This window comes from Sarcophilus harrisii, chromosome 2 (genome assembly GCF_902635505.1).
Source record: "Sarcophilus harrisii chromosome 2, mSarHar1.11, whole genome shotgun sequence".
Taxonomy (NCBI): Eukaryota; Metazoa; Chordata; class Mammalia; order Dasyuromorphia; family Dasyuridae; genus Sarcophilus; species Sarcophilus harrisii.
Genome location: NC_045427.1, coordinates 379742433 through 379758401, shown reverse-complemented (window position 1 = coordinate 379758401; position 15969 = coordinate 379742433). Strand labels below are relative to the sequence as shown.

The 15969-nt window shown below is 33.2% G+C and overlaps 1 protein-coding gene across 1 annotated transcript in view; it reads left to right on the top strand.

Annotated features, from left to right (window-relative positions):
• Positions 1–15969, top strand: part of LARS1 (leucyl-tRNA synthetase 1) — a 50035-nt gene that overhangs the window by 9821 nt on the left and 24245 nt on the right. Inside the window, exons 8-21 of the mRNA XM_012551809.2 lie at positions 419–482; positions 2009–2076; positions 2179–2404; positions 6052–6139; positions 6239–6315; positions 8233–8286; positions 9053–9193; positions 10510–10587; positions 11679–11764; positions 11856–11921; positions 12034–12116; positions 12433–12571; positions 13760–13972; positions 15213–15270. Coding sequence (XP_012407263.1) covers positions 419–482; positions 2009–2076; positions 2179–2404; positions 6052–6139; positions 6239–6315; positions 8233–8286; positions 9053–9193; positions 10510–10587; positions 11679–11764; positions 11856–11921; positions 12034–12116; positions 12433–12571; positions 13760–13972; positions 15213–15270 — 1441 coding nt within the window. The remainder of the gene's footprint in view (positions 1–418; positions 483–2008; positions 2077–2178; positions 2405–6051; positions 6140–6238; positions 6316–8232; positions 8287–9052; positions 9194–10509; positions 10588–11678; positions 11765–11855; positions 11922–12033; positions 12117–12432; positions 12572–13759; positions 13973–15212; positions 15271–15969) is intronic.

Genomic DNA, 15969 nt, shown 5'->3' with positions numbered 1-15969 from the left:
AAAATCATCATTTTTTAAAGAACAATAATCTATTACTTTCATATACTATAACTTAGTCATTCTTCAATGAATGGACATCTTAGAGTAGGTAATCTCTAAGGCTTTTCTCAGTTTCTGAATTCTGTGAGCCTATAAATGAAAACTCAAGATTTTATGAGTATCTTTAAATTTCAAAAGTCTTCAATTTCAACAAAGGAAACTAGGCTTATTAATTTTTTTCTAATTGTAACATTTCTGATGAAGACAGATCTTAATTCAGTATTCATGGTTATAGAATTATACACAATATAATTAATGAATGCTAGCTTCATCTCAGTATTTGGAGTTAAAAGTACATATTCAGAGGAAAACCTGATTATTAAAATCCAGTTTATCACTTTTACCCAACTGTATTTTTTTTCTGCTTTTTCTTTTATAGGTATACAATTTATTCTCCAAAAGATGGACAGCCTTGTATGGACCATGACAGACAAACTGGTGAGGTAATTATTTTGGGTATAGGACATTGTAAGTCTAATCATATGACTTTCCAAACAAAACAAAAACATAAAATAACCTGGTAGGTGAAGGTCTTCAATGCTTTATCATCTTTACCCTCTTTGTGATGTAGCATGTGATAAAGTGATTTTGTGTTCATTTTAATCTGAGATATCAAATAGAGTCAGTTTCCCACAGTTGTCACTACATCACTTTTAGAGAATTGTGGGTTGTAGAAAAAAGAGTAGGAAAGTTAGAATGAAGCAGATCACTGGCTAGTTGAAGTATTAAGGGGATATTCTTATAATATTTTTATATGCTCTCTTGCTTATTTTCATAACCAAAGTATTTTATTTTCAAAGTCTTTGCAACCATTTATGACAATGGCCTGCCGCAGGACTTGTCAAAATAAACATTCCCATTTTATAGGTGAGGAAATTAATTCATATTAAGGTTAAGTATATCTAACTAAGGACATAAACCAAATCACTGGCAGTGCTAGGGTTTGAACTCTTTTTTTTTTTTAAATAAGATTTTTGAGTTACAGAATTTTTTTCTCTCTCCTTCTCTTACTTCCCTCCTCCTCAAGACTGCAAGCAATCTGCATTTGATTCTCTTTTGATGGCATTATGTAGTACTACTTTTGCTCTTGGTAACTTATTGGCTTATTTGATAGTTATTGACAGAAGAGTAGTTAAAAAAATTCTTCAATGATGTAACTGCTAATATGCATATATGTGTGTGTAAATACATATATTTAAATTCCCTTAATTTTCCAAATACTATTATGTATACAAGATAGACTATTTACTTTACTCTATTCCTTCAAGTATTATTAAGAGACTAATTGTATAATCTTCACTAAAAGAATAAATTGTTTGAACTGTGTAAAAAATCCATTTAAGGGATTTGAATCAGAGATCAAGATCTTGTGACATGCCAGGAACTGTGCTAGGCTCTACCAACTAAAATGACAGTTCCCTTAGAATGCTTACATTCAATTGGGAGAAATAGCATGTACACATATAAGTAAGTACTAAATCCATTTAAAATATATCCAAGGAAATAATTTTTATGGAGAGAGGCCCAACATCCATTGGGAAGAATTAGAAATAGTTTCACATAGGAGGACAGTGCTTTGACCTGAATTTGAAGGAAACTGGAGAGTCTTCCTGATGGAGGAAAAGTTGGAGTACATTCCAAGCATGTCATGGAGGTGCAGAGATGGGAGATGGAATGTTGGGAGTGAGGAGCAGCCAGTGAGACCACCAGTTTAACTAGACTAATATAATATACAAAGGTTGGTAATGCATCATAAAGCCAGAAAGGGGGGTTGATGCCAAGTTGTAAAATAGTTTTAAATTGCAAAAAGAGAAACTTATATCTGATTCTTGAAGTAATGAAGTACCACTTGAGTTTATTGAATAGAAAGTGAAAGGTAAGACTTGTGCTTTAGGAATATCACTTTGGCAGCTGTGTAGAAGAAAATTCTATGTTTACTAAAATTTTCTATTTTCCTGTAACTGTTTAGGGTGTTGGACCCCAAGAATATACATTAATAAAAATGAAAGTGATTGAGCCCTATCCCTCTAAATTAAGGTAGGATTATCAAGAAGTAAATGTTTGTCTTTTCTGAGTATCCTAGGGATTTTAAATAAATATTCAATGTATTCCACATTTAATATTCTTTTTTCCTTACAGTGGCCTGAAAGGGAAGAACATCTTTTTAGTAGCTGCTACTCTTAGACCTGAGACCATGTTTGGACAAACTAACTGTTGGGTTCGCCCAGATATGAAATACATTGGATTTGAGACTGCAAATGGTGATATTTTCATTTGTACCCAAAGAGCTGCTAGGAACATGTCTTACCAGGGCTTTACCAAGGACAATGGCGTAGTACCTGTTGTCAAGGAATTGATGGGCGAGGTGAATATGGGAGCAGATCTTTTCTAGCTCAGTGCTTTAGTTTGGGGAACTTGTCTATCTATGAGGGATAATATTTGCAATGCTGTATTTTTAAACACATTAAATATTTATTGAATGGTGAGTTGAAAAAAATATCCTCAAGAGATTTAACATTTGCAATAGTTATTATGTAAACATTTGCATAGTCTCAGCTGCCATCATTGGTATAGAAACATGAATTTTCTTTTTTTAATATGAAATTTTATTTACTTTGACAATGGCATCATATAGTTTTTGTGATCTTTTCTAATTAATTTAGTACAAGGCCAGAATAGAAACACTGGTGACTTTTACAACCTTGGAGTAGATTTTGTAGTTTTCACTGATAACCAACCTGAGTTTTGTGACCAAATCCAGAAGTAATATTTCATGTTTTCTGAATAAAGTTCAGGTTCCCATCATTCCCATCATCAAAGCAATAATTTTTTCTTTTTTTTTAAATTATACATTTTTATTTTCAAAATAAATCCCTGGATAATTTTTGACATTCACTCCTACAAAGTCCTGTATTCTAATTTTTTCCCCTCCCTTTCCCCCCATTCCCTCCTCCAGTAGGCAAGTGATCTAGTATATGTTGAAACATGTGCAATTCCTCTATATATATTTCTACAAATATCATGCTGCACAAGAAAAATCAGATCAGAAAGGAAAAAATGAGAAAGAAAACAAAATGCAAGCAAACAACAACAAAAAGAGTGAAAATGCTATTTTGTGATCCACATTCAGTTCCCATTTCATCACAAGACCATTGAAACTGGTCTGAATTATCTCATTGTTGACAAGAGCCATGTCCATCAGAATTGATCATCGTATAATCTTGCTGTTGCTGTGTTTTCTTTTTTCTTTTTGGCCATTTTTAATGAATTGGACTCAAATCAATTCTTGATGATAGAATCTGACTATTCCACCAAAACTTTTCCCAAAACAATCTCCTTTGTATGTGATGCTCCTCCACTTGGCATAGGCTTCAGGGAAATGCCTACATGGGCTTTCTCATTCTGTTAGTCCTGTCACTTTTGATCCTTTTCTATGGCTGCAAAGCTTTCTAGTTCTGTGATAAACATGGCCCTTACTTGGATTGTTGGTGTTGAGACCAGAAAGAAAAATGCAAGCCTCTTCCTCTTAGTTGTGTTTGTTGATATTAAATGTCTAGACTTGATATCTGTCAGCTTTTGCATCAGCACTTTAACACCAGCATTTTGTGTACGCTATTCTTTTTATTAGGGCTTAATCCTATATAGCTATAACTATTTTGTTTTTATTCTACTCTTTAAAATTTTTATTGTACTTTTACATCATTTTCTTTTCTAAATATATCCCTCTCCTACCCATTGAAGAGTAGTTTCCTTGCAACAAAGAATAAAAAAGAAAGAGTAAAAAAATGTAGTTCAGTATAACTACCAACATATCTATCACCTGTGTCTGACAGTTTTTGCATCATCCATCCTCATAGTTCTATCTCTGCAAAGGTATGAGGGAGTATCATTTTCTTATCTTTTCTTTAAAGGCCATGTTTGGTTATTATAATTATACTGTGTTCAGTTACATGAGTTTTAAAAAAAATTACATTTTTGTCGTATATATTTTCTTTTTTCTGCTTACCTTACTTCATCTCATTTTAGATAAATCTTGCTGTGCCTTTTGTATTTATTCATATCTGTTGTTTCTTATAGCTTAGTAAAAGTAATATTCTAATATATCCACATACCACAATTTCTTTAGCCATTCACCAATTGATGAGCATCTACTTTGTTTACTCTTCTATGTTCCTAAAAAGAGTGCTGCTGTAAATATTTTGGTGTGTATCACACTTTTCTCTTTCTCCTTGGGACACATGCCTAGCAGTGCCATAATTAGGTTAATGGATATGGAAATACTGTCACTCTCTTGGCATACTTTGAAGTTAATTTTCAGAATTGCTGGACAATTCATAGCTTTCTCCACAATCTATAACCTCTTTAACTTTGACTTTTCCCATCTTTTGTCATTTGCTAATTTTGTAGCTACATACATTTTTCTTTTTTTTTTGAAGGAAGGATTGTATAGTAGATAAAAGATTGATCTTATTGTGAGGAAGATCTGGGTTCATTTTCTGGCCTCAACATACTAGCTGTGTGACAAATAAGTTTTTTAATTTTTTTTTTTTTTTTTTTTTGCTGAGGCACTTGGCATTGTGACTTGCCCAGGGTCACACAGCTAGGAAGTATTAAGTGTCTGAGATCAGATTTGAACTCAGGTTCTCATGACTAAAGGGCTGGTGGTCTATCCACTGTGCCACCTAGCTGCCCCTAAGTGTTATAATTTTTCAATGTCCCAGACAATTCTCTAACTACCAATTATAGATGAGTGAATGAACTTTCTACTGAGAGTTTCCCATATTTATGAAATCATTGGTTTGAACTCTTTCTTACCATGTTCTCTTCCTCAGGAGGAAAAATGTTCTTAAAAGGGAAATTTGAATATAAAACCATCTTGGCATTTGGGAGAATTTGATAGGGATTGGATTAGTTCATTCTCTTTTTTTGTTCTAATAAGTTTATGATTTTATATGTTCTGTTCGTAAAATTGTTTTTCTATTCAATTCAAATATTGAATTTATTTCTGTGTAAAACTTATTCTGTATAAACAAAAATGCTGGGAACAGTAAAAAGTTATATAAACTACATGTAACCCACTTAGGGGCAAATGGATACCTTTTTCTTTACTTTTCTATGCTGATAAAAATAACCTCAATAGTGAGAAAAGGACAGTATCAAATTAACTAGTACTGTAGAGCTGTGTGGCAAAGGCAGGCAAATGCAACATTAGCCTGATTTTTAATTCTTCAATGAGTTCAGAATCATTGCTTATTGAATAAATGAATTGCTATAACTTTAAAGTAAAATTTGAATTTAGTTTTATAATTTGTAACATTTATACCATAATCAGTCCATGATACCGCTATGGAGGGTTTCCACATAGAACTTATACTTTTTTTTTTCCACTTCTGAAAATTTAAAAAGAAAATAGATGTCACTATCATCTTAATACCTCTTTTTTTTTAAATGAGAAATACTGTAAGATCATTAAATTAGCATTCACGATTAATATGTGCATTTATATACAAGAAATTTAAATTAGGAAGAAATTTCTAGATATATCATTAAAATTTTTTCTGGTATTTTGAATAGGTTATTCTCTATAAAGCATAGTTTGACACAAAACAAGTTGATTATAACTAATAATTTTGTAGCTTCTGATAGGAGTAGTAAGTAGTATAGTCAGATCTCAATTTTTTATGTTAATAGAGGGAAAAATAGGCATTTATAGCACTATACTATAAATAGTTCTTTTATGGTCATTTAAAATTCAGTTAAACTTTCTCACATACATTCACACTCAGATATGCACACTCACTCTCTCATTCATATTCTCTGACATTATTCTCCATTATTTTCAACTTGGTTATTTCATAGGTGTGAAGGATACCATAAGAACTCTTAATCATGGATACTTGAGAATTGTTTGCAATGATCTTTGGCTACTAATTTAAAGTAAAATTAGATTTAATAGACATTGTTTGCTATTATTAAAAAGAAAGCATTTATTTTCATTTTTATCTTGTGCAGGAGATTATTGGTGCAGCTCTTTCTGCACCTTTAACATCCTTCAAGGTGATCTATACTCTTCCTATGCTTACCATTAAGGAGGACAAAGGTAAAAAAAAGAGTTCAAACTTGCTCAGTAGTTTATAATATATATTCTGATTGTGGTGTTTTGGTCTTAGTTAATTCTATGTTATCCTTTTTTCATAAGGGACTGGTGTTGTTACAAGTGTTCCTTCTGATTCTCCAGATGATGTAGCTGCTTTCAGAGACTTGAAGAAAAAACAGGTCCGTGTCTTGTTCTTTTGCTGAAGTTAAGTCTTAAATTTCATTTTTGGTATCTCATTATATAGAGGCTAGTAAATGATCATCAAGAAGATTAATAAGTAGTTCAAGCTGTTGGTTGTTATACATATATATTTTTATCATTAACAATTCTAAATGGAATACTATCCAAAATGCTTTTTCCCCCCCTTTAAAAACAAGTTTTATTGTTTTATTGCTATTTTTTTATATACCAGTCATTTTGGGATATACTCTACTTTTAGTCTTCCGTCTTCTAGAATTGAAGTTTCTTTGTAACAAAATAAAAGTTAAATAAAACTAACTGATACAGTGACTTAGTCTGAAAATGTATTTGACATTGTATCCCTGGAGGTAGAGTCAAGATGAAGGAGTGAGAGCTAGCAGTTTTTTTTTCTTAGCTCCTTCCCATCCTTCCCTATCACGTCTAATAAAGAATGACAGACCAGCTTCTGATTGGGAAAACAAAGAGAAAAGTATTGTCCCCTTCTAAGTTCCTTGGCTCTGCTGAAGAGAGATATACTTTATTAGCTGTTCTTTCAGACCAAGATACAATCATTCAGTTTGGCTTCCTTTTATTTTTTGTTACTATTTTTTAAAAAAAATCTATGTTATGTTCTTAGTATATATGGTTTTGAAAAGTGCTCTTTTGAAAATTTTTATTTTTGTCTTTACCATTGTACTTATCTTTCACATAGAAGTTTGTTTTTCTAAAAACTGTAATGTTAATCTTAGGATTTTTATAATAAAAAAATTTTTGTCGGGGAGGAGGCAGGCTTGATCATTCTATTTATTCTGCGTATTATCTATACCTAATTAGAGAATTAAGTATTTTAAGAATAGTTTTGCTTAAATTGATGTGTCTCCTGAGCTTGTTGAACTCCTTTTTGAATTTTTTTGTTTTTGTTTGTTTTTTTATCTTGCTTCCCTTAGGAAAGATCAGACTATTAAAATATCTTTCTGATTGTTTTTTTGCTTTGAGTTTCCAATTCATTCACCATGTAGTTGCTAAAGTGGTTTTTGTAAAATGCTGCTCTGGCCACGTTTCCTTCCTATACAATGAATTCCAGTTTCCTATTATCTCTAGGATCAAATAGAATATGCTCTGTTGGGCATTCATAGGCCCTTTACAGCCTGACTACCACCTTTCCAGCCTTTTTATGCTTTATTCCCTTCCTTGTTCTTTACAATTCAGCAACATTGGCTTGGGTGTTATCCCTCCTGACTCAACTACCTGTCTCCATTCCTTTGCACAGGCTGTTTCCCATGCATGTAACCCTTCCTTTCTCAATTCTGCCTCAAGGAATCTTTGGCTTCCTTCAAGACTCAGCTTAAGTGGCACCTTTTGCAAAAGGCCCCCTTCACTCTTCTTCAGTCAATTAGGCACTGCTAATGCCTAATATCTATTTTATATATGTTTTTTTGGTGTGTGTTTATATTTCTATATCAGTGATTCTCAAAGACTTTTTCAGGAGATCCATGAGGTCAAAACTTTTCATAATAATTCTAAAACATTTTAATTTCTAATAATGTAAATACCAGTAGATATAGTCTATACAAATAAAAGCTCTTGTGGGAGGAAAGGTCCTCAGGAATTTTTAAGAGCATAAGGGGATTTCCGAAACCAAAGAATTAGAGAATCACTGTTCTTTGTATATATTGTCTGCCCTTTAGAATAGAAACTCTTTGAGAGCAGACTCATTTCAGTTTTTCTTTGTATTGTATAATGCCTAGTATGTAGCTAGTAAGTGTTTTATAAATCCTTGTTGTGAGTGATTAGGAAATCATGAGAAAAAGATTGTAAAAAATCTACAATTTGACTTTTCCCAATTAAGTTCATTTCACAAACTATAATATATAGGCATAGAATATATGTTTTTAAACTTTCACTTTTTTTTGTAGGCATTAAGAGCAAAGTATGGAATCAAAGATGAAATGGTTATGCCTTTTGAGCCGGTGAGTGCATAAATGTAGAATAGTCAGGTCTTGTATTTTTTAGACAAAAAAACATATGTTTCTCTTTGACTCAAAAGTTGGTGATAGGTGAAGTTTCTAAAGAGAAGAGAAGAATTTATTAATGGGTTCCTATAATTTTGATGGTGATATAGACTGAGAGGTGAAAATGTATAAATCAAGGATTTTTTTATGACAAATTGATTTATAGCCCTTGGGATCTGTAATTCTGAAATGATAGCTTTCAGCCTCACTTTTTATGTAATTGTTTCTTGCTGGAACAGTCACTTTCCTGATTTAAAAAGCCAAAATTATGTCATGTTACTTAATAATGCTTTAAGAAAAATAAAACCACACTGTGCTTTATTTTGTATTTTTTTGTTTAGTTAAGTTTGCAAACTGGTGACTACATGCAAGAGTTTAATTTTCTACAGATAAATTCATGGAGAAATTCAAAAGTCTATTTATTTATTACAAACCAAAACAAGACCAGATTTACAGTGTTAGTATCTGACATTTGTTTGCTAGTGTTTTAAGAAGAGCTGCAGGGTTAGGTGGAATAGTATCTTGGAGCTTTGGCGGTAGTTGTGGTGGGAAAGAAGGGACAAAATGTCTTCTGGAGTTATGTACTATATATTATTATTTTTGTACTAGTAAAGACTATCTGAAAGTACTTCTGAATGAATGAATGAAAGTCAGAAAGATTATGCCCCACAAACTATTCCTGTGTTCATTCATACATTTTTAACAAATTGCCTGTTTTCTGCAGGTGCCAATCATTGAAATCCCAGGTATTGGAAACCTTTCTGCTCCAAGCATATGTGATGAATTGAAAATCCAGAGCCAGAATGACCGAGAAAAACTTGCAGAGGCTAAGGAGCAATTATATTTGAAAGGATTTTATGAAGGTGTAAGTAATAATTTTCATTTTCCATGTTTAGATTTTTATTGTGTAGACTGAAAGAGACAGGAAAAACAGAGGAGTTAGTGTTTTCTTCTTTAACAGAATTACAGGATGTTAGAGCTAGAAGGGACCTTAGAAATCATTTAAAGCATTACATCTTTTTTTCATATGAGGAAGCCATGACCTGTAGGTAGAGGAATTTGCTCAACATCACTAATAAGTGGCAGAGCCAGGGTAGAAATCTCAATCATAATATCAAAAATCTAGGTCCTGCTCTCTAACACTTACATCCTATCTGTAGAAATAACATGTAGAGAGAGATAAGTGATTGAAAAATAATTGAATTGGGAGCCACAGAAGCTTTTTAAACAGGGAAGTGACATAGCTGGACTCGTACTTTAGGCATAGCAATTTGCCAATTGTATGAAGAGCAAATTCTTGAGTCAGGGAGACTGATTGGGAAGAGATTATAATAGTCCAAATGAGAGATGCTAAGGGCTGATTAATAGTGGTGACTTTGTGAGTAAATAGAAGGACATTGTTAGAATATTTAACTTAACTAAGATTATATCATATCTCATTCTTATCATTATCTTGAATAATGTTATTCTTTGAACTTAACTTGAATAAATTAACTTGAATAATTTATGGGGTAGGGAATTTGTGGGCCATCTGTTTGTGATGACCATGCTAACACCCAGGACACCCCAGGATCTGTTGGAGTCAGGATAAGCAAAAGTCCTTAGTTTTTATTCTTGGTCTTTAGATGCAGGATTGAACAGGATGGAAGCAGAATCTTTCCGACGGCGTCTATGGCCAAAGTGACTCTGGCTCGTCTTACTCCACCCCGTAGTCCCTTCTACAATCCTCTGTATACACCAATCATTGAGCCAGCACAGGATAGTGGGAAGGACCATTTTCCAAGCATATGCCCATAGAGTGTTGTCCAATCAGTAATTAGCCCTAAGTGCTTGAACAGTGCAACGACTCAAGAGTTTCAGCCCTTTCTACATCTGTTCTCTTCCACTTTAAATATATGAGCAGCCTAATTCCTTTTGAGGTCATGCATGTTCTCAGTAATGTCTTTTATGTCTCTTTTTATATGTAAATTATTATTGGTTATGATCTGCTTATATCTATCTGGCAGATTAAAAGTTGTGAAACAGATCAAAAAATATAATTTGTTAGTGATGAATTGAAATAAAATGAGCTTTTTGATATGTTACATGGATTACAAAATCCCAGTTTTTGAAAGAGGGAATCTGAGAAGGATAATTAACTTTTATAAATTAACTTTTGTTTTCTTTTTTTCTTTTCTTTAGATAATGTTAGTGGATGGATTCAAAGGGCAGAAGGTCCAAGATGTCAAGAAAACTATTCAGAAAAAGATGATTGACAATGTAAGCAAGAAGTTATCCTGGCAAGCTTTGTTTAGCTACGTTATAACTGTTTTCTTATGTTGTGTGTAATTAATGAAGATTTCTGAAGTAGGCCATAAAGTCATGCTAAAGTCATATGTATTTACTGGGGGATAATTGTTGATCTAGTTGGAAAATTAGTGAAATGTCAGAAGCCTATAATGATAATGCTAGTCATACCCATACTGTGTTATATACATAGAAACCTTAAAATGGCTCCTCCTACAGTGGCGGCCATTTTAGATATTTGTAGATCAGTAAACCTCTCTTCCCTCATCGCTCCCTTTTCCCTCCCCAAGTACTTCTTCATTTTTCCCTCTTTATATTTTCTTTTCTGTATAAATTGCAGTATGAATTTTGAGCAGAAAATGTGTGTGAGTTGCAGCATTGAATTTTAATTAAAAAAAAAAACATGCCCTGACCAAATCAGTCTGTGGACAGAATACTTATGTAAGACTTTGTATTTGGTGGGAAAGCACATAACCAAGCCTTTAATGGACATTCTTTATCACAGATATAGCCTCTAGAAAATAGATTTTAGACATATCCTAATCTTTGAGCAGCTGTTAGAGAGGTTTTTACTTAGCTTGCTTTAAGCTTTTACAGCGGTAGGTCCATGCATTTAATCTCTTGTTTTCTTTCTACTCTTCTTTGGAGAGGATCAACTGAGATGAAGATTCCTTTGCTTTGAGTGCTCTTGGGGATTAAATCCTGGATAAGAAATGTATATGTGCTTCACAGCTATAATAGGAATCATAATCTTCCAAGCCAAGGGATTGGAGAAAACTATTCTTATTTCATTTTGAGCTGATAAAGGAATGTCCAAGGAATAGGGAGAGAAAGAAAAGAACAAATGATCTGTAAGATGCTTGTTTTAGATTTTTGGTTGTTTTTAAACCCGAATTGTGAGGTGATATCCCCTTCCTGTAAAGAGGGCTGCATAATGGAAATCATATCGAAAATGACTAAACAGTTTTAGAGAAAACTGAATTTTGTGTGTTCTGAGGAAGAATTCTAACTTCAAAGTGATAGCCCATACATACTTTTTGGTTGAGTTATCTTTTTTTTCTCAGGGGGAAGCACTTATTTACATGGAGCCAGAGAAACAAGTAATTTCTAGATCTTCTGATGAATGTGTTGTGGCTCTTTGCGACCAGTGGTGAGTTCTTTCAAGAATGAAGAAACATCATTTAGTCCCTGGGATGATCCCACTGATAACCTTCTCCTAAAATCAATTTACCTGCTTGCAGGTACTTGGACTATGGTGAGGAAACCTGGAAAAAACAGACCTCCCAGTGTTTGCGAGATTTAGAGACGTAAGTTGTGAAAGAAAATATATGAAGATGGAAAAAAGGAGGGGAGAGAAGGGATGGAGGGAGGAAGGGCTTAAAAGTGAAGAGACACAGTTTCCTGATTTATTTTACTTAGCTTCTGTGATGAGACCAGGAGGAATTTCGAAGCTACTTTAGGTTGGCTACAGGAACATGCTTGCTCAAGAACATATGGTTTAGGTAGGTATTTTATACAGTTCTCCTTTTGATCCATAGTTTTTCCAAAGATACAGATAATTGGAATTCACTTACTAGTTCTGCCACCAATTATTATACTGACAGTATGTAATTCCAGCAATTGGGCCTCCTATTTAATTCCCTCAATTGTAACTTGGCTTTCATGAACTAATGTTCATATGGAAAAAGACTCCCAAAGCACTTTTCCACCTTGTTTTTCTCACTTGGAACTTCTTTATTTAAAAGAATATTCAAGATATTCTGGTTTTTCTTGGTTACTTAGCCTTGGATTATTATTTCTTCTTTGTTCCTCTTTTAGGTACTCGCTTGCCTTGGGATGAACAATGGCTGATTGAATCGCTCTCTGATTCTACCATTTATATGGCGTATTACACAGTTGCACACTTACTGCAAGGGGGCAACTTGCGTGGGCAGGAAGAATCTCCATTAGGCATCAGGTTAGTTAGCTAGTCCCTGGTCAGCTGGGAACAGGGAATGTTATTTGTATGTATTAGTAAATATAATATTTTTAATAGTCAAAGTTTTAAAATATACTTTTGTTTTGAGACTGGATTTCACTTTCTTATTTAAGTGATACTATACATGGGCCTGATCCCACAACTATTAGGCATGAAAGCTTTGACTTTATTATTTTCAACCTGAGCTGTTTTGTTCTTTCTTTGACAGCATGGTAGTCCCTTTTTTTGGGGCTCAACATTTTGATGCGCAACTTCTCAAGGACACCCAATTGACCTTTGTCAGCTTAGAAATTTCCAGATCAGTTGATAGATTAGCCTCAGCTTCCCTCACTAGCAGGGATTACAAGCATGTGCCATCATCCCTGACAAAGTTTATTGAATTGATACTAAAGTATTATTTTGTAAAATCAATTATTTAACAAAACCACATATGACCAGAAAAGCAGCATGTGCAGTGAGTAGAGAGTTGGTGTTGAAGTCAGAAAGACCTGGGTTTAAGAACTAACTTTCACACACTAATTCTGTGACCCTGGCAAATTATTTAACCTCTGAGTTTCCCAATCAACTTTCTAGATTATAAATTGCAGAGAAGATACCTGCATTGTTAGAGGGAGTTTTTTTATATCAGTGTAGCTATAGGTCTGTTTTCCTCCATGGTCCCTGCAAAAAAAAAAAAAATCTGGAGCACAAGTTTCATTTAATATTTTTGAGATGATATTTTTGTTTTTTTATTATTAGAATGAGGAAAAAGAAAAAAATAGCCTTTTATTTATTTTCTTCTGTTCTTAAACTATTATGGGGACATTTCCCACATTTATTTGTTTCATCTACACTGAAATAGAAACTCCTATTTCATGCTTCCATTGAATTGTTTCCTTGAAATTATATTTTACATACTTCTGCAATGTTTTTCTTTCATAATTTTCTACTTAAAAATTCTTCACTTTCGGGGAAGCTAGGTGGCGCAGTGGATAGAGCACCCCCCCTGAAGTCAGTAGGATCTGAGTTCAAATTTGGTCTCAGACACTTAACATTTCCTAGCTGTGTGACCCTGGGCAAGTCATTTAACTCCATTTACCTTAACAACAACAACAAAGTTCTTCACTTTTTTAGTTGCTTGAAAAGTTTCCAGGATGTCCTTACCAAAGTACAATTGTTATTCTGTAGAGCACAAGCGATGACCAAGGAAGTTTGGGATTATATTTTCTTCAAGGAGGCTCCATTTCCTAAAACCCAGATCCCAAAGGAAAAATTAGATAAATTGAAGGACGAGTTTGAGTTCTGGTATCCAGTGGATCTTCGAGTGTCTGGCAAGGATCTTGTTCCAAATCATCTTTCATACTATCTCTATAATCATGTGGCCATGTGGCCAGGACAAAGGTGAGGACTATAAAGGCTTGGTGTTGTTTGGTAGCAAGGAAAATTTCATAAAGTTAGTCAGTTAAAATGATTTGTGATCTAGTTGTTTTGTTGGTGAGCTCTGGATGACCTGCCTTTACATTTAGGTGTACTTTGGATTTGTCAATAAAGACTTTGATTCTTCCATATTTTAAAAATTCTATTTGAAAGTTGAAATTTGTGGACTGTCTAGAACAAAGATTGACTTTCATGTTTTTGTTTGCAATATCAATATTTGTCCTCATACAGCCCTTTAGAAACATGAAATAATCATACTCTTTTAAGATGGAGAAATATGTTTTCAAGTGATATATTGAATAATAATGAGTACTACTCATTGAGAGATTTTTTACTGGTACAAGATCATTTTCTTAACTACATGATAGTTGCATGTTAGCATAGAAAAGTGTTTCCATCTTTTTGTCTTAATTATCTGAGAATATAGTCAGTTAATAATCAAACCAAAATATGGTTATGTTTGCCACTTAAATAATTTTTTATCTCAAAAATACAAAGTTAAGAATTTTGTTTCTTGTACATATATCTAAAATCACAATGAAAGTCACTTTTAGGATAGATCACTATTATGCCAGTGATTGACTTGGTCTTTTGGGTTATTTGTTTGACTTTGCTAATTATAGAATCAAAAGGAATTTTTGAGACAGTATTAGAAGAATTCATAGAATTTTGATCATTAGCACTAGAAGGGACATTAGAGGTCATTTGGTCTCACTTCTTGTTTTTCAGTTGAAGAAATTGAGGCATAGAGAAATGATTGACCCAAAGTCATGTAACCACTAGAACTAGAACTCAGATTTTAAAGATATAATTAACATTAGGCCTAAGACAAGAACTCTATTCTTTGCCTACTCAACTCTTAATGATGTCCCCTGCTACTGTTTTTAGCTAGTCATAATAAATTTGCTTGTGATTTTGTCTTCTGAACAAAATTAGTTTTCTTTGTTCAAACATAACAGGCCAGTAATGTAGATTTTCAAGATAAATAAGGAAACTTGTGTAAGATTTCAAATGAATATAATATTCTGAGTCTGTTTCACTAGTCTCATCTTCTGAATTGTATTAAAGTTATTTTAAAGGAATTGGAAACTCATAGGTACTTTTCATTTAAGTGTTTGAGGCCTCCATTTTCCTAAGATTTCAAATCAAAACTATTATCTTCTTAAAAAAACAACAACGACGTAACAATGTTCCTTAAATGCAGTGATAAATGGCCAAAAGCAGTGAGAGCAAATGGACACCTTCTCCTGAATTCTGAGAAGGTAAGTATAAGGAACTCCTGATTTAAGATTGTGTGGCTAATATATTTTCTATTTTAGATATATATTTTTTTTATTCTTTACAAAATTGGTCCTTTGGGCTTTAAATAGTCTGAAATATAAATTTTAAACGTTTTTATTAAAATAGTTAAGGCAAAGATACAACATAGATTAAATTATCTTTAAAAATGAGTTAGTGGGGTAGAGAATAGAAATTTTTTTTTAATTAATTAATTAATTTATTTAATTAAATAACTTTCTATTGACAGAACCCATGCCAGGGTAATTTTTTAACAACATTATCCCTTGCACTCACTTCTGTTCTGATTTTTCCCTTCCCTCCCTCCATCCTCTCCCCAAAGATGGCAAGCAGTCCTATACATGTTAAATAGATTACAGTAGATCTTGGATACAATATATGTGTGCAGAACCAGTTTTCTTGTTGCTCAGGGAGAATTGGATTCAGAAGGTATAAATAACCTGGGAAGAAGAACAAAAATGCAAGCAGTTTACATTCATTCCTAGTGTTCTTTCTTTGGGTGTAGCTGCTTCTGTCCATCCTTGATCAATTGAAACTAAGTTAGATCTTGTCTTTGTTGAAGAAATCCACTTTCATCAGAATACATCCTCATACAGTATCGCTGTTGAGGTATATAATGATCTCCTGGTTCTGCTCATTTCACTCAGCATCTGTTCGTGTAA